At 39.8% G+C, this 18,457-nt stretch overlaps 1 protein-coding gene across 1 annotated transcript in view; it reads left to right on the top strand.

Moving 5' to 3' along the window:
- Positions 1-6,478: 6,478 nt before the first annotated feature.
- FRMPD2 (FERM and PDZ domain containing 2) overlaps positions 6,479-18,457 on the top strand; it is a 36,571-nt gene continuing 24,592 nt past the window's right edge. Inside the window, exons 1-6 of the mRNA XM_030453203.1 lie at positions 6,479-6,602; positions 10,790-10,947; positions 11,909-11,974; positions 13,012-13,197; positions 14,053-14,179; positions 15,972-16,106. Of these exons, the coding sequence (XP_030309063.1) occupies positions 6,479-6,602; positions 10,790-10,947; positions 11,909-11,974; positions 13,012-13,197; positions 14,053-14,179; positions 15,972-16,106 (796 nt within the window). The remainder of the gene's footprint in view (positions 6,603-10,789; positions 10,948-11,908; positions 11,975-13,011; positions 13,198-14,052; positions 14,180-15,971; positions 16,107-18,457) is intronic.

Genomic DNA, 18,457 nt, shown 5'->3' with positions numbered 1-18,457 from the left:
ATAAGAAAGTCACATCTTTTTTAACAGCTTTACCACTCAGCTGATGAAATTCACTACAGAGAGGCACATAATCACACCATTCAAGGTTCAGATTTCAACTCTTTCCTTCAAACAGTAGAATTCTTTAAAAACTTGTCCAACTCATGAGAAGCTCCTGATTTCCGAGCAGTAAGTTTGTCTCTTTTCAGCAATGAAACTTTATACCCCTTTGCATTAGTCTGGTGTCCTGGTTTGGGCCAGGATAAAGGTGATTTTCTGTCTTGTACTTTTGCTTTTAGCCAAGTCTCTTGTAAGTAGTTACACTTGCTGAAATTAACAGCAAGTTTGCTCCTAGGATTGATAACACTTGATGTTTATAGTTACTGCTAGAGACTGGTATGCAGAGCCAAGGACACTGCTCAGCTCTGAGGGAAACATTTTACTGTCCAGGAGGATAAAGAGGTCCATCCCATATACGTCACACTCAGTATAAATTTGAGGCATCACGAGGGCCGAGCCAGATTTCTAGATTTCCAGACTTCTGGATTTCCCGATTTCCCTTCTTCCCTTCCTTCACCTGGCATCCTGGAAGGATCCCGTCTGTTCGTCTGCCTGTGGTCCTGATCCGTGCCAGCCCATATCTGTGTGTGTTCCTGCCTCCGGTTCCCGACTGCTGTCAACTCCAGGAGTCCAGCCTGGACTTTCCCAGGGCTGCCCTGCAGCCTTCGTGGTGACGTGAGAGTTATTGGGGGAAAGGAGGGAGGAATGTGATTTCCATTTTCCTGTATATTTGTATATATTTAGTAATTTTTCCTATTTATCTTTACTGTTCATTAAAGTTGTGTAGTTTAGTTTCCAACCCATAAGTCTCTCTCCCTTATTCTCTCTCCTTTCTTTATCAAAGAGGAGAGAGACATTAATAGAGAGCATCTGTTATTCGGTTTAATTGCCGGGCCAGTGTTAAACCGTGACATCTGGTTAATTCTCCTATTGATTAAAGTGCATGTTCCAAGCAAGAAAAACAAACAAAAAAATCACATTAGAGGGTGATACTGGAGAATCTTTGAGGAAAAGTTGGGAGAGCTGGGATAATTTAGCTTGGAGAGGAAAAGACTGAGAAGTGACCTTATTAATGCTTATAAGTATCTAAAGGGTGAGTATAAGGAGGATGGAGCCAAACCCCTTTCAGTCATGCCTTGCAATAAGAAGGGGCAATGGGCACATACTGGAACACAGGGAATTCAATTTAAACATGAGAAAAACTTCTTTACTGTGAGTGCAATAAAGCACTGGAACAGGCTTCCTAGAGAGGTTGTGGAGTCTTCTGGAGATATTCAAACCTTCCTGGATGAAATAATGTGTGCTGTAGGCTGCCCTTCCTTAGCAGGGGGCTTGGACAAGATGATCTCTAGTCTAGAGGTCCTTTCCAACTGAGATGTTTCTGTTATCCTGTGCAATAGTCATCTCCAGTAGAGAGGCTGGGATGGGCATTTGTATCCAAATCCTACATGTGTAATACACTTTTCTCAAACAAAATTGTTCACAAAATCTACATCTGTTTAGCAAATTAAAAGCCAATTAAGTTTCCACAGAGGTATTTTGCAATTTTGCAAGATTGAGTACTGAAGCAGAACTGGATGTTCACAAGACCTCTGCAAGAATAGCTTCCAGGCTGTAAAAACTGAAAAGCATTTCTGGATTAGAAGCCTTTCCAGTTCACAGAATACTTGGCTCCTACCCAAGGTTAATTCTTTGTTGGTGCTGTTGTGTTTGTACACATTTTCTTTTGCAGAGTTCTCATTTCCAGTTGTTCTTCAGGATGTCCAAGTGGAGCAAATCTGTTCTTGCTTCATGCCTTTAAAAGTACATGACAAACAAACTTGACCCCATCCTCTCAAAACCTAAACTTGATTTCTCCATCCTCACCATCTTATTCATTGCTGTGTCCTATGATCTCCCTTTTCATAGGTTTCTCATTATCATCCAGGTAATGGATTAAGACTTTCATGCTATAGAAACTGATTCTACTGCAAAATCAACTACTCAGTAAAGTCTCTCACATAGGTTTCTCTGAAAAAGGCTGTCAATCCAGGTGCCCCATTCTTCTTGAGATATTTAATTCACATGACTGCATGTAATAAAGAAAAGTCAGTTACCTTACAAAAGTAATAGTTTTAGGGGGGGAGAGGTGTGTTTTTGGTTTTGGTTTTTTTGTCTTTGAACAGTTAACAAAGCAGCAAAAGTAAAGGTACAGGTTAACAAAAAACAAGCTGCTTTCTTGCACTTTACTAAATAAGACTGCCAAATCTAACCAAGCCAAATTGGATGTAAAGTGACCCTGGAACATAAAATTGCTAATGTATGATAGTTATTTAGTGTTAAATTCAGATGAAAGGCTGTAGTTCATTATCTTCTACAATCAATTCAATTACTTTCACTGATTTTCAGTGAATGTTTGGATGAAAGCTTGCATATCTGATAAAAGAAAATGTACCAAAATAGAATAAAGTAATTTTTAAAGAAATGTGACTAATAGGTGAATGTTTGTGGCAAAATGAATGGGTTATTATCACCTCAGTGTACCTTTCACATCTATGCAAGGAGCAGATTAGATTCTTCCAGAGGAAAATCTGTTGACTGGAGACAGTCCATGTAATGAATAAATATGTTGCAAAGATTAGAATGGGGAGGATATTTTAGGCTAATTTGTCTATTTGGATGGCACTACCTACTTCCACAGAAGTCAGCAGAAGATTTGTCTTTGACCTCAGAGCATAGATTTGCACCAAAAGCCCTTTGCTACTTTTTCCAGTCACAAAACCATTAACCTCTGTTTCCTGGCCAAACTCCTGGATGGGTGATGGCTGCTGCTCTAATCTTTCCCTGAAAGCTCATCTAAATCTAGCATCATTTCCTGATGTGTAGTGTTATGATGAATATTCAAGTCCCTTTTTGCAAGGTTAGTGTGTCCTTGCATCCTTACCTCCTATTTGCCTGCTTTGCCTTATCAGTTGCAACTTATTTGAAGGTCAGAATTGTTGTGGATCACAGCTTTTATTAAACTGAGGGACCATGAATATGTGCAGTGCTATAATAATAACAATATATCACTTTTGGTCTCATATCACGTACATAGTGTTGCCTGGCTATAAAAGGAAAGAAAAAGTATTTTCCCTCAAGTACTTACAGTTATAATTTTGTCAAATATCACATCATGATGGTCTTGAGAACCAGAAGTCAAAAATACAGCCCACATATCTTGCATTAATTAATTGCAATATTAATGCAATAGTTTATTACACTTTAAAGACACTATCACTGCCATGGCCATACAGTCTCATCATTTTTGGACGAAGTTTGCACATCACTGTCAGCCAAAGTAATTTAATTCATGCTTAGTATTTACTTGAGACATTACTTTTAGAAAAAGCATTCACTACAAAAGTTCATCACCTCTGGTGTAACTGCTGATTTCACTGTGGCTCTGTAAAGCTGTACACTGGATAGTGGATTATTGAGTAACTTAAGCCAGTTAAAAATACCAGCACTGAAAGCACTTGGTATAACCACTTCTATCTGAAATCAAGGATGCAGTACACCTTCCCCCAGCATGGTCTCAAAAAGAAAAAAGACAGTAAGTAATATTAGTGGATTACCCATATGGAGAAGCCACACAGATCTCTAGGAATGTTTTAAGTGAAATGCTATCACAGTAATTTATTAAGAGAAATGGTGATGGCTTAGATGAAGAAGATTTTTCTGTCTCTTCTAATTAAGGCTAGGGTCTTAAAGAAGCTTTGCTGTTCTTTGAAGCTACAGAGACTAAAATTAGGACTCTCGTTCTGTTTGAAATGTCACTAGGTTGGTCCCTAATCTCACTGCGATTGCAGAAAGGGATCACTGTTACAGTGTTGTGATACCTTGTTTGGAAGCTAGCAAGCCAGGACAAGACCCCAGGAATCAAAGCCTGAGTAGTCCACCAGTCAGCAACAAGTTGAACATCTTAATACTTTTGTAGTGACTCCTTGAAGATTGGATAGACAGAAAGCTGGCAAAGAAAACCACTCTAAACACAGTAAATTCTACTGAAGGTGGAGAGCAAATGGAAGCAGCGAGTGGGCTGTGCACAGCAGGTGAAGGAATGGTTAGAGGGGAAGATCTGTTTTCATGGCTGTCAGTGAAGTAATTTCACAGTGGTGTTTATGATCCTGTACATTACATTGGCATCCTATGTTCTTGTGTCCTCACTTGTGGTCTACACACAATACCAAACCCTCAGATCAATAGATGGATCATTTCCAGTTTTTGTCTTTATGCCTCTATTTACACAGCATACAATGAACCTTTGGGGCCCACAGTTACAGCCAAGTGACAGTGAAAGTGTAAATAAAGTTCAAACGTTTTTAGCAAATTTTAAGCTTGGACTCAGTTTTCCTTACTGAGTGGGATCTACTGGGTAGGGCTAGATTAGATTCCTAGATTAGTAAATTGCAGAAACATAAAACTGGTGAAATATTTAGTATGATAAAACATTTTGTCCCAATAATGTTGGTGAATTTTTTTTGGTTTTTTGATCAGCAAGGTGCTTCTGAAGAAAGTCTTGTGAAAGAAAGAAATTTACAGATCATGGAAGAAGGGACTTGTCACTTGGAGAACTGTAGGGATGCTGTCAGAGTAGGTAGGAAGGTGACAAGAAAGGCCAAAGCCCTCTGAGAACTAAAACTGTCAAAGGAAGTAAAAGGAAACAAGAACAGTTTCTTCCAATATATCAGTAGTAAAAGAATAAGAAAAATGTGTGCCCACTGCTGAATGAGGTGGGAGCCCTGATAACAAAGAATGCAGAGAAAATAGAGTTGCTGAGTGCCTTCTTTGCTCCAGTCTTTACTCCCAAGTCCAGCCCTTGTGAACTCCAGTACAGGTTAGGAGGGAATCTGCTGGAGAGCAGCCCCTGGGAGTCCTGGGGGACAATAAGTTATCCATGGGACACCAATGTGCCCTTGTGGCCACAAAGGCCAACGGTACCCTGGGGTGCATTAAGAGGAGTGTGGCCAGCAGATGGAGGGAGGTTCTCCTCCTCCTCTGCTCTGCCCTAGTGAGACCTCACCTGGAGTCTTGAAACCAGTTCTGGGCTCCCCAGTTCAAGAGGGACAGGGATTTAATTGAGAGAGTCCAATGGAGGGCTACAAGGGTGCTTAAGGGACTGGAACAGCTGCCTTATGAAGAAAGGCTGAGAGACCTGGGGCTTTTTAGTCTGGAGAGGAGAAGACTGAGAGGATATTTAATTAATGTGTATAAATATAGGGGGGCTGTGTGCCAAGAAGGAAGGGACAACCTCTTCTCACTTGTGCCTTTTGATATGCAATGGATTCAAGATAGAGCACAGGAAGTTCCACCTCAGAACGAGGAAAAAATTCTTTACTGTAAGGGTTAGAGAGGCCTGGAACAGGATCCCCAGAGAGATTGTGGAGTCTCCTTCTCTGGAGACTTTCAAGACCCATATTTCTGAGTGACCTGCCCTAGTTTTGGTCCTGCTCTGTGGCAGGGGGTTTGGACTTGATGATCTCCAGAGGTCCATTCCCACCCCTGACAGTCTGTGATTCTCTGTGAATCTGTTATTTGGAGGAATAGAAGCTTTGATATTTCAAGTCATAAGTCAGTTTCTAGTAAGCCATTAAATTATGATTCACTACATGATTGTTTTCTCTAAATGATCTGATTAGGCTCTGTAATTGAGAGAAAACTAGTAGAGTGTGTGGACCAACATTGCTCTGCAGTATGCCCGGTCTTATGTACTTGTCAGGCAGGACAGTGTGCTGGGAGACACTAACTTGCTATTCAGCAGTTCTTAGGAGGAATTATCTTTCCATTTGATTTAGTGATCTAATTAAGTTTATATGTATATTGTTATGGATTAACTGCAAGTTCTGAGTCTCAGGTATCTGACTAAGAAAATCTCTCATCATTGTATGCAGTAAGAGCTTACAAGCTTTCAGTGATCGATCTGATGAGCAATGAATGAAACTAAATTGCTCTGTTGGAGTGTGTCTATCAGCCTGCCATGTTACAGTGAATTTTCTTTTACTCTCTTTTTTATTTTCCATTCTTTTTAGATTAACTCATGTTTTTATAGAAAAAAGCATCCAATTAAGCAGCAAAATAAATGCCCTACCATTCAGATAAACACTCACAAAGTCTGAGCAGCAAATATTCATGAGTGATCTCCAGAGTAAAAATTATTTGTCCCACAGAATCTCATGATTGGTTTCGAATAATGAGTAAAAGTGCTGAAAAAGATTACAGAAAGTCACTTAGTTCAGATCCTTTTAGTTACATTTATTCAGATTAAGATAAAGATGAACAATACCTACCTTTTGTCAACATGGAAATAGGTTGATTCACAAAATATTTCCTAGTGTGAGAGAAAGGTACAATTGTAATCAGTACAGTTTGTTTCAGTCTCCTATAGCGTGTCCAAAATCTGGTTTGTATTGCAGCAGGCATGAGCAGTTCCTGTGTGACACTGGCTGAGGTCCTGTGGGCAAAAGGAAGCCCTTTGGAAGAAGAAGAAATATGGGCACTCTTGTACCTGGCCACAGTGCAGCTTCTGGAGGACCTTCACAAAGGTGAGAGGAAAAGTATCTTTCTATGGTTCTTATGGATGGAAATTAATTCTTCAGCTATTTTAGCTCTTTTGAGGGCTGTGGTTTTTATGGGGGCTTGGGTGGGGGTTTTTTGTTGTTTTTTGTTTGGGGAGGTCTTGGGCCTGGGGTTTTCTTGAGACAAAAGGCACTATTGGCATTAACAATATATTGCTAAAAACTGAGAAAACTCTCAGTGCTGCTAAGATTACGGGCAGACTGCTGTACAACCTTAAGAGATCTTAACACAGTTGTGGTTTTCTTTTCCAAATTAAACATCAGTTATTAATTCCTCTAAGTACAACCATACATAGTGGAACAGGACAGAAAAGTCCTTCCTAAAGGCTGAACAACATACACTCACTGAATGTGTAAAGACAGCAAGGATTGTATCCTTAATGACAATAATGTGATTTATCACAATGGCAAGGCAAATCCTCATGATGAATTCTTGCCAAGCAGATCAGATGAACAAGAGAGCCCAAATGAGCAACATGTCCCATTTTGGGAACTGTTTATGAGAGTGGATATTCCTTTTGAGGGGAGAATGGATGAGCTGTATTCTTACCTCATAAGCATGTAGAATCAAAATACAAATTCCTGAAAACAAGTGATGTGCAACTTCTGCTATATCTGGAGGGCTGAACTTCAGGGCATGTTCCTGAGCTATTCTGTTGGAGTACTGAATAGTCTGTTCTTCTCCTGGGTTAGACTGAAGAAGGTGGTTCAACAGCCAACTATTTTTTTTTAATCTTTTAAATTATTTTTTTTAATTTACTTGTATTTCCAGGAACCCTATGCCTAAATATTGCCATAGTTAATGAAACTTTTCCTCTTCCTGGCTAAAAAGATTGATCTAAGGTGCTTTTTATTGTGCATTTTTAACGAATGTCTTAATGAAATCACTTGGATGTCTTTGGTCAAATTAACATATGTATGGAATGTTCAGGGTGTTCAGAGAAGAATGCACATCCTTATGCTTCCATTCCTGCTTCAGACCACTGAGATTGAATTCAGTGGATCTCTGCAGTGAATATTTTTTAAGAGTACTCATCCCCTTACAAGAAGAACCCAGACCATTACCAAGATACCTTCAAAAAGATTTTTTCAGGGAACAGCCCAAGCATGGTTACAAGGGTGGCAGGGGCTGTGCCAGCCAAGACCCTAACCTACAGTAGCCAAATCAGGCAAGCAGAGCACACCTGGGGTTGCCAGCTGAGCATCCAGACCTCCACACAAATTTGTGGTGACGAGGCAGGACCCAGCTCAAGCTGGGAAGCTGAGTCAGGATCAGGTCTGGTGTGAGCAACCAGGGTCAGACAGTCCAGGAATTTCCAGGCAAGTTTCAGACAAAGTGAGTCTGAGGACAGCCTAGGAATTCAGTCTGTGGGTCAGGATCAATGAAGTCCCCAGTCAGGCAAGGCATGGCTGTGGCACTCCTACCCTATACCTCAGGCAGGGACTCAAGGACCCAAGCTGAGCTTAACCAGATCCCCTGGGACTATGGGCAGGAGATGAGAGTAGGTCCCAAGTGAGGCTGGTTGGGTCCATTAGGGTGTATTAGCGTCCTCAAGATTTTCTCAGGAATAGAAGTCTACACGTATTATTTTAAAATAGAACTGTTGTAAATATCCCCTCCCTTTTAACAGAACTGACATGTAGACAGAAAGACTGAATGTAATTAATGCTAAAATATCATGGCTGTTCATGTTACTGGTAGAATCTACTCTATGTTTAAATTTTCATACACTGGATTTTAAAAATCCCCAAATTTGGGATAACTGGAAAGGGTGCTTCCATTTAAAGAAAAGCTTAGTATGCTATAGCACTGGGACTTGGAAAGTTGGTTTCTGTTGCTGCCTCAGCTACTGTTGATTGACATGGTGTAGCCATCAAAGTTGTGCTATGCATTAGTTTCTTCATCTGTAAAATGGCAATAAAAAATACTGACCACATAGAAAATATTTGTACCATGATCTTGCTACTTACTGGAAGTTAACTTCAGGTCTTTTGAATATCATAGAATCATAGAATAGAATTGTAGAATCATTAAGATTGGAAAAGAACTCTAAGATCATCAGTTGCAGCTGTCACCCTGATATCACCAGCCAAGTAAGCCATGTCCTTTAAATGCTATGTCCACATTTTTTTGAACACCTCCAGGGACTATGACTCCACTACAACTCCACCACTTCTCTGGGCAGCCTGTTCAGATGCCTAACCACTCTTTCCACAAATAAGTTTTTCCTAATATCCAATCTAAACCTTCACTGGTGCAACTTGAATTCATTTTCTCTCTTCTCATCACCAGTCACATGGGAGAAGAGACCAGTCCCCACCACACTACAACTCCTTTCAGGTAGTTGTAGAGAAAAACAAGTTGTAGAGTATGTAGAGTCATACTCCTCTAAACTGAACAATCCCAGTTCCCTCAGCCACTTCTCATAAGACTTGGGCTCCAGACCCTTCAGCAGCTTTTCTCTGGACACACTCCAGCAACTCAGTGTCCTTCTTGCAGTGGGGAACCCAAAACTGACTGCAGTATTTGAGCTGCAGCCCCACCAGTGCTGAGTAAAGGGTAATAATCACCTCCATGGTCCTGTTGGCCACACTATTTATGATGCAGGCCAGGGTGTTGCTGGCCCTCTTGGCCACCTGGGCACACAGCTGGCTTACATCTAGCCAGCTGTCAACCAGCACCCCCAGATTCTTATCTGCTAGGCAGATTTACGCCAATCTTCCCCAAGCCTGTAGCATTGCTTGGGTATTTTGTGACCAAAATGTAGGACCCAACACTTGACCTGGTTGAACCACATGCAGTTGACCTTGCACTATTGATCCAACCTGTCCAGGTCCCTCCCCAGAGCCTTCCTAGCCCCACACAGATCAGCAGTCCTTGCCCAACTTAGTATCATCCGCAGACTTACTGAGGGTGCTCTCAATCCCCTTATCCAGATCATTGATAAAGATATTAAACAAGACTGCTCCCCAACTGAGCCCTGGAGAACACTGCTTTTGACTGGCAGCCAGCTGGATTTAATTGCATTCACGACAATCCTCTGGGCTCAGTCACCCAGGCAGTTTTTTTATCCAGAGATGAGTTAAAGCCATGAGCTGCTGGCTTCTCTGGAACAGTGTGGGAGATGGTGTCAAAGGCTTTACTGAAGTCCAGGAAGACAACATCCCCAGCCTTCCCTTCATCCACAATGTGGGTCACCTGGTTGTAGAAGGAGATAAGATTGGTCAAGTAGAACCTGCCTTCCATAAACCCATGCTGGCTGGGCCTGATCCCCTGGTTATCCTGCACTTCCTGAGTGAGCTCACTCAAGATGAACCTTTCCACAATTTTTCCTGGTACCAAGATCAGGCTGACAGACCTATAGTTCCTTAGCTTCTCCTTCTGGCCCGTCTTGTAGACAGTCATCACACTGGAAACTCTGCAGTCATCTGAGACCTCCCCTGTACACCAGGACTGCTAATAAATGATGGAGAGTGGCTTTTCAGCCTCCTCTGCCAGCTCCTTCAGAACCCTCACGTGGATCCCATCCAGCCTCATAGACTTGTGAGTGGCCAAGTGGTGTAGCAGGTCATTAACAGCCTCTTCTTGGATTACAGGGAGTTTGTTCTGCTCTCCATCTCTGTCTTCCAGCTCAGAAAGGTGAATACCCTAAGGATAACCAGTTTGCCTATTAAATACTGAGAAAAAGAAGGCTTTAAGCACCTCAGCCTTTTCCTCATCCTTGGTCACAGTGTTCCCCCCAGCTCCAGAATATTAATGCTTTTTTGGAAGGAGTGTTTTACTCTTACTGTTTTACTCTTCTGATATTCTCTTATGCTTTGCATAAAAAGATCTACCACAGATTATAAAATCTACAGAATTGGCACATGTGATGTGATTTATCCCTTTTCTTAGGCTTTAGAAATCCATTCAGATCAGTGTATTGTTAAAAGTCTGAAATGATGTGTGAGAGAAATATTCTTTAACCAGTACTGGATTCAGCTTGACAAAATCAGCCAGGCATAAATGAACATGATTCCACTGGCTTTGGGGTACATCTCCAGGAAACTTCCGTGATGGGTTTAGCTATGCAGGTGAGATGCCAGTAATATGATTCTCCAAGCTCAGTGAATTCAGCACTAAGTAGCCTATTATCTTCTTCAACATTTTTCAGACCCTGCCATCTATGTGATTTGTCCATGGTCAGTACTACTGTCTGCTGAAGGAAATTTGTCCTTCAAAACCAATGCATCTCAGATGGAAGCTGTCCCATTCAGTGCACCAGAATTGCTTCACAGACAAAGTAAAAACCAGCTCTTTGGACTAACAAAGGTGAGATATATTACCAAATAAATCTCAACAAGAAGAAGACAAGCTTACTAGTTTTAATGCAGTCTACGAGGTAGCTAATTCAAACTCCATTTCCAATAACATTAAACAAATCAGGCTACAGTTAGAAATACTGCCATGAATCTTGCAGCTTTCCTTTAGATTGGCATGCATGTCAACATCAAAATTGGTTTTGCCAATCAGTTCTCAAGGTCTGCAGAAATGTATTATTTGTAAAGGCTTACAGAAAGGAAGGACATTTCATACTATGTTTGACCAGATATAGTAATTGTAATTCCAGAAGCAGCTCAGCCACAGTGTCTATACAATCAGAGAGTGGAAACATTCCCAGGAAGTCAGAAATATATTCAGCTATGTTAACAATTTAATTTTCTTCTCCCTGACAAATGAAATCTGTCAGGCAAGACAGTAAGTTATAACACTCAGGTTTTAAATACCACTATGGCCACATGAGTGCTTAGTTCCCTCAGGCAGAACACAATAGTTTCAGACTCCTACATGACAGATCACTTAGACACGATGCAGAATCATGAAGCTCTGGAACAGATGTCCCTTGCTAGAGTAGTTTTTTACCTCATATTGACTACTAGTCAGCCCCACAGGTAGAAGAAAACTGTAGTCACCAATCCAATTCAAAACTCAGAAAGGATTTCAATTTTTTTTCCTATTCATGGCATCATTTGATAGAGGGCAGCCTGGCTCAGACCCTCAAGCTCAACAATACTCATTCTATACTATCTAATTTGATAAGCCAAGAGTCACTATTGTAGTTTTATATATGTCTAGTTTAGGTTTTTTTGCTGTGGGGTGGTTTTCTGGGGGGGTTTTTCTTTATAATTATCTGTTTGTCTTCTGCCATTTTGTAACCAAATGATCTCTCTAGTACAGGGCTTTTCCATATTTCCTGTTGACTTTATAAAGGCTTCCTTTTCTGTTCTGACAGATGTTGGTGTATTCCTTAGGAATGACCCTCTATTGGTCAGTAGACTTCCAGGTTCCTCCAAATCAGGTCAGTAACATTAATATCTTAATTTTCTTTTACTCTTTCTTATATTGGTGGATTCAAAGATAGAGGAATAATATGAAGTCTCAGTAAGAGAGGCTTTATGATTTTGACCACTAGAAAGAATTGGAAAGCCAGTATCAGGGTCCAGACTTCATAAAAAATACCAGTTCGTCCAAATCAGGAATTAAGTTAGGTTTCATCTTTATTTTCCTTTTTTTCTTTTTTTCACCCATATTGCTATGAAAACCAGAATTGTTACAATTAAGATGAATTGTACTTTGCTTTTAAGAGTGAAGATTATTTATTCCAAGACTGTAATAAGGAACAGGCTGCCTAGTGAAGTGATAGAGTCACCATCCCTGGAGGTATTTAAAAGAGGTGTAAATGTGGCACTTAGGGACATGATTTAGTGGTGAACTTGGCACTGTTAGTGCCAAGTTTTATAGTTGGAATCAATGATCTTTAAGGACTTTTCCAGCCTAAATGATTCTATGATTCTAAGATAGGAAGGGCTAAAAGAAAGACACGTTGGCACAGTTGCAGTACTGTGCCCATTACTGTGAATTTTTCAAAGAATGGGATGCTGAGATAAAGCTAAATAACTCCCCTTGCTTCTGAAAAAATTCTACCACCATCTCTGCTAGATGAAATTTTGCATTTCTTGCTTACCCAGCAGCCTTTCAAAGATTTGTAGCATGCATTATGCTTCATTTCTATATCCTTGCCTTTCATTGATTTTTTTTATTATTATTTATTTGAAAGGCACAAGCATTTGGTAGATTTAACCTCTTTGTCATAAGGCAGCCCCTATACAGGCAAATGATCCTCTCGTGTACTTGCAAGTTCTTTCCTAAATACTATGAGAGGCTCCATTTAGTGCTGTTATGCTGAATGTAATGAATTCTCCCAACATGTAAAGGAATCAGTGCCCATTTTCTCACTCAGGCTGAAAGGCTTACAGAAATTCCTGTAGTCCCAATTTACAGAGGATTTCAGATCACTGGAAGAGGTCACTTAACAGTACCTCTGTTTTGACTCAGTCCCTCCAGCTGAGTGACCAACTACACACGCTCTTGCTGATGCTATGTGAAGATCAGCCACATAAAAGAGTTTCTCCTGAATCAATTCTGGAAGCATGTGAGGCACATCAGAAGGAATTTTCTCCCTTACCAGCAAATGTCTACGTAAAGAAAATGGTCCAATTTGCTGTGGGAAGTGTCAATGAGGTAGGTACTACCCTCATGATGATCTCTTTTTCTTTAGTGAGAGAGGTGAGCAACAACATGAAATACAGGTAAGCAATTTCCTGGAACTGGTGCTTGTATAAACTAATGAAGTGGGACTGGTTCTGCAGTTATAAGCAGGAAATTGAGTGGGTGTGTGTGCAAGCAAATGAGAGAATGAAGCTATTTCTCACACCACTCTTACACTTGTGGAAACCTATGCAAATACTGCTTTTGTGCTTACAATATTCTAATTTCTTTGGTTAACACTAAAGCAATCATAACCTTTACAGATATTTCATATGGGCCAGAGAAATAGACTTAAAGCAAGAGAAAATATTTCCCTATTGTCACTATAGATTCAGGATTTATTTGTGAAATTCAAGAAATCACATTTACATCATATTGAGAATTTCATTGTCCTTGAGTGGAGCTGAACATTTGCCATGCAATAAAGCCTGATCATGTTAGGTCTCTAATAAGTGAATACCTGAGGTTTTTTTCAAGATTTGAAATATCAGCATTTTTTGTTTGCAAGCTGAATGAAACTGGAAGAAAACATAATACCATTTTTATTTCTGTTTTCAATCATTAACATTCTGAGATTACCTTTTCCCTTGCACTTTCTATTACTCCATTTCCCACCGTAACAGAGGGTGCCCCTTCTTATAGACAGCTAGCATGAGACAACAAGAACATCAAAACTCAATCCTGCTTTGCATTAATCTAAGAAAATGAAGTTGCTTGTACCAAGCAAACCACCAGCCTGTGACAAGCAGGGTGCAAGGATCACTTCAGGACAATAATCTGAAGTCTGCACATCATACAACATTGATTTGCAGTGTCAATGTCACCTAGGTGGAGAGGACACTCACCGAAGACAGCACAGCCTCTCAGCTTGACAGAAGCCATGTGATAAGGAAAAGACTGCATGAGAAAATATCAGACACATCCCCACTGTCCTCCCAAATGAATTTTCACCAAGGTAAAGAAAGATTTATAATCTGAAATGACTAATAAGGATACAGCCAGCCTTTTCTGACTCCTGTGCAAGCTAGGTGAATTGTTTAATTTCACGCTGTAGTGACAACATGTAGTGTTGTATAGGATGTTTATTGCTTAACATATAAACGACTGCATAATGGAGAGACTCTGAGACAAGTCAGCAAGGTTTCTGTTCATTATTTCCTCAAAGGACAGTAATCTGCAGGCTGTGGATCAATCATAACAAATCAGCTTGCACTGATTTGTCTCTTAAAGCACTTTGCATAAAACCTGTGCATATAAAACAAAACTGCTTTCAAAACTCGTTTTGTACTTTGTGCATGCTCCAGGATATTTTCAAAGGCAGAGTGTAATTCTGTGAAGTTATTCTGTTGCCGTTATGGAATATATATACATATTTCCTGTTTGATCACTCCAGCAAAAATTTGTGGTTTCTTTTTCATTTTAGTTCTGTTTTTCTATTCAAAAGCTGCTTCATAATTTCACACATGGGTTGGTGAAGTGACTACAAGACACAAGGCCAAATTCTGCCCACTATATAAATAAAATAGGATATGCTTATTTCACATTTCCTTTAGGTAAAATCAAGATTTTATTATCCTTCAAAGTAACTCTCTAAAGGTAATGAAATACAGGCTTCAGGTTCAGATAGTTCTTTTTTCTAGTCTCTGTAGTCTACTGTTGACTTCAACAGAAATATCTGATTTTGAAGCCAGGTGAGGTTTGGCTCAATCTTAGTAGGCTTTTTTTTTTGGATATGCTCAACAATAGGCACATGAACAATACAATTCCTATTCAGCAAATTACAGATACATTCCATTAACTTCAGTTAGCATTAAACACATCTTCAAATACCTCTGGAACATTTCAATTAGGTATTTGTAGTCATAAGAAGAGGACATTCTTTTGAAAACACACAGAAAAACCACTTCTTAAATCCTATGGCTCATTCACTCACTCAGAAACTGAGCTCATAGATTCCTATTTGCATGAGGTGGTGAAAACTCTGCTGCTGCTAAAAGGGTTGGTCCATCTTCACCCCCTCTATAGCCTCAAATTCCTGCCATGTCCATTCTTATGGTTCTAAATACCATGTATCTGAGGTGATCTCTGTTTTTTAGTGAACAAGGATGTCAATTACATTCAAAATATGTGCGCCACACTTTCAAAGGCAGCTTTCCTGTTTTGTTTGTTTGTTAGTGGTTGTGGGCTTGTTCGGGGGGTTTTCTATGTTGTTGTTTTTTGGGTTGGGGGGGGTTGGGGTGTTCATCTGGTTTTTATCTTTTTAATTAAAATTACCACATTCAGAGATCCTGGAAAAGAACAAGACAATGTAACCAAAGTAAAATTAAGGTGCCACAGAAATATACACTTCCTAATGACTGTGGTAGTGACTTGTGTCTGTCCATTCTGCCCACAAAAAGAACACTTTACAGTTGAAAGTTTGGGGTCACAGTATATAAGGAAGTGCAGGCTATCTCAACCTTTCAGTTAATCATGCAGAATAGAATTAATGTATTAGGTTTGTTTAATCTGTAACTGTTGAGGAGAAAAAAGATAACTATTTTGGGTTGGGATAAGATTATGAAAGTAACAAAATGAAGTTACCAATCTGTCCTTGGTCCTCAAGGAACTGAAGTCAGTATTTGCAGACAGACAGATAGGGACTATATAAAAATCAGTCAAGCTAAATATTATTTACATTATCATGCAGATACAATTATTTATAACTAAAGCATGTGATTCACTATATTTCCTTTCTGTTTGCAAAGGGTCCACATTAATGAATTACAGTCAGTCAACAGAAGATTACAAAGATTACAGACCACTCTCTGTGGATTACAGTGACTCTAATAGTATTTCTGAAAGTACATCTTTGATACTCTCTAACCGAGGACACAGGGGAGGTAAGATATTTTTGAAAGATTATGAATCATGTAATTATCTCATTTGCCCCTGGAAATGTAAGACTACCCGTGAAGGTCAAGTGGTGGATACTCTGATAGACACCTGTGATTATGTGACTAGGGAGGTAAATTTTTGGTGAGTTGCAGAGAAGAAAGATCCTTTTATACTGGATTCTTTTTACTTGTGTCCTACTGTAGCATTATGTATCCCCTGGTTACCATGCAGCACTGTCACCTTTCTGTGAAATCGTGAAACTGTGAGATGATCCATTCAGTGAACACACTGTGGTAGTCATGAATCAGGGTCTTCCCTAAGACACTTAAATCACAGTGTAGGTGCCTACCAGGAAGGAAACAAGGGAATTCAGCATAAAGGGGAGTACTGCCACACATGTGTAAATTAGAATCTGAGTAAGGGACACCTAGACAGGATATTCACAATGCCCAAGAGGAAAAAGTTCCTGTTGCCAAATGCCACCAGGGTCTCCTAAAAGAACAGGTTTACCATGCCAGTTCCCCATTTTCAGAGTCCTGTCCTTTTCTGTTCTTCATTCTACAGTTCAATACCCTACCATCTATTAACCTTTTTTTCCATCCCTGGGGCACTTCTGAGCTTTCAGACCTAGAGGTGGAAGTTTACTTCTGTACTTTGGAGTTTATTTCCACCATGACCCTCCATGAGAAATTAAGTATTAGGCCCTCCTGTGGCGTGGATTCAAATGTGCTCTGACAGCACATGTGATTTTTTTTATCCCAGAAATTTGCCAGTAACCCTAAAGTCCTCTGTATCTGTTAGAATACAAGATATGCAAACAGAAGGGTTTGTACATTGATGCCATAAATAAGAGAAAACTGATGAGTGGTCCTTTTCTGTCACTGTGGAGCATTAATCTGGGTTTATGATATCCAGCTGCCCATTGTCAGGAAGTTTGTAGGAACATATAACCCACACTCTTCCATATTTAAAAGGTTTAAAATTTAGTAGGCAAAAATGAAAGGCATAGAGCATGATCTCAAGGGACTAATATCCCTAGAAAAGATTGCAAAAAAACTGGGTACACACTGCATTATCACAGGTCTTCTAGGAGATAATTCATTGAAAGAAGGCAGAGAAAAAATAAAAAAAGTAATAGCCTCTCAGCCCCAAGGATAAGGAAGGTGAGGTTACTCTTACAATTGCTGTTGATAATCTCTGCAAAGGTGCTGATTTTCTGAAGCTTCAGAGACGCAGTCAATACCAGCAACAATAAAAACTTGAAATTACAGCTGCTCCCTATGTGACAAATGAGTGTCAGTCACATGCATTCCAGGTAGCACATAGTGAAGCTAAACTCAGAAGACTGTCATCTAAGTCCTTTTTAAAATAATTTTGGTCATAAACTTAACAAAGGCTTGTTTCAGTACATTTGTGCATGTCTCAGTCTCCACTTACACATTGGTGGCAGTTTCAACTCAAGTTTTTGTAAAACTAAACTGTAAATATAGTTCCTGAAAACTATAGGAAAACAGGAAAAAAGAAAGGATGTGAGAGCTTGTTTGCTTTCATGAGACAACATATTAAAAAAACACAGGACTGAATCTTAACTTTGGTAATTCCCCCTAAATATCTGGCTTATCTCAGGTTTGACATTTTGTCATTATCATCTTCAGCTTGAAAAAACACTTATGAATACTTTAGAAATGTGACTGCAGATTTTCTAGTTTTTAAAATCACAGTTGGTGCTTGGTGAACTAGAACTCAGTGTCCTGTTTTCATGTAAGAATGCAGAGTGAGATCTCAGAGTGTAGTTCCTGGATACTTTACATGGAGAAAAAGCTGTCCTACATGACCACTTCCACATAGCTCATCTTATCACCTTTACCATTCTGCCTGTGTAGTAGTTTGATATCCAATTGGCCTAGAGCACAAGTCTCATGAGGAGTGACAGAGGGAACTGGTTTATTCTGGAGAAAATGAGGCTTAGGGGAGACCTTATAGCTCTCCTCAAAAACCTGAAAGGAGGCTGTAGTGAGGTGGGTGTTGGTCCCTCCTCTCAAGTCACAAGGGATATAACAAAAGGAAATTGGGCCATGGGAGGTTTGGATTGGATATTAGGAAAAACTTCTACACTGCAAGGGTTGTCAGGCAGTGGAACAGATTGCCCAGAGAAGTGGTTGAGTCACCATCCCTGGAGATATTTGGAAGATGTGTAGATCTGATGCTTAGGGACATGTTTTGGTGGTGGAGTTGGCAGTGAGCAAGGTTAATGGTTGGACTTGATCTTAAATCTCTTTTCCAATCAAAATGATTTTATGATTCTTAAATAAAATCAATTCAATTATCCAAGTGAAAAAAAAAATAACCTTCACAC

The sequence above is a fragment of the Calypte anna genome, chromosome 6 (genome assembly GCF_003957555.1).
Source record: "Calypte anna isolate BGI_N300 chromosome 6, bCalAnn1_v1.p, whole genome shotgun sequence".
Classification (NCBI taxonomy): domain Eukaryota; kingdom Metazoa; phylum Chordata; class Aves; order Apodiformes; family Trochilidae; genus Calypte; species Calypte anna.
The sequence above is the reverse complement of the archived record's forward strand: the minus strand, read 5'-3'. Positions and strand labels throughout refer to the sequence as shown.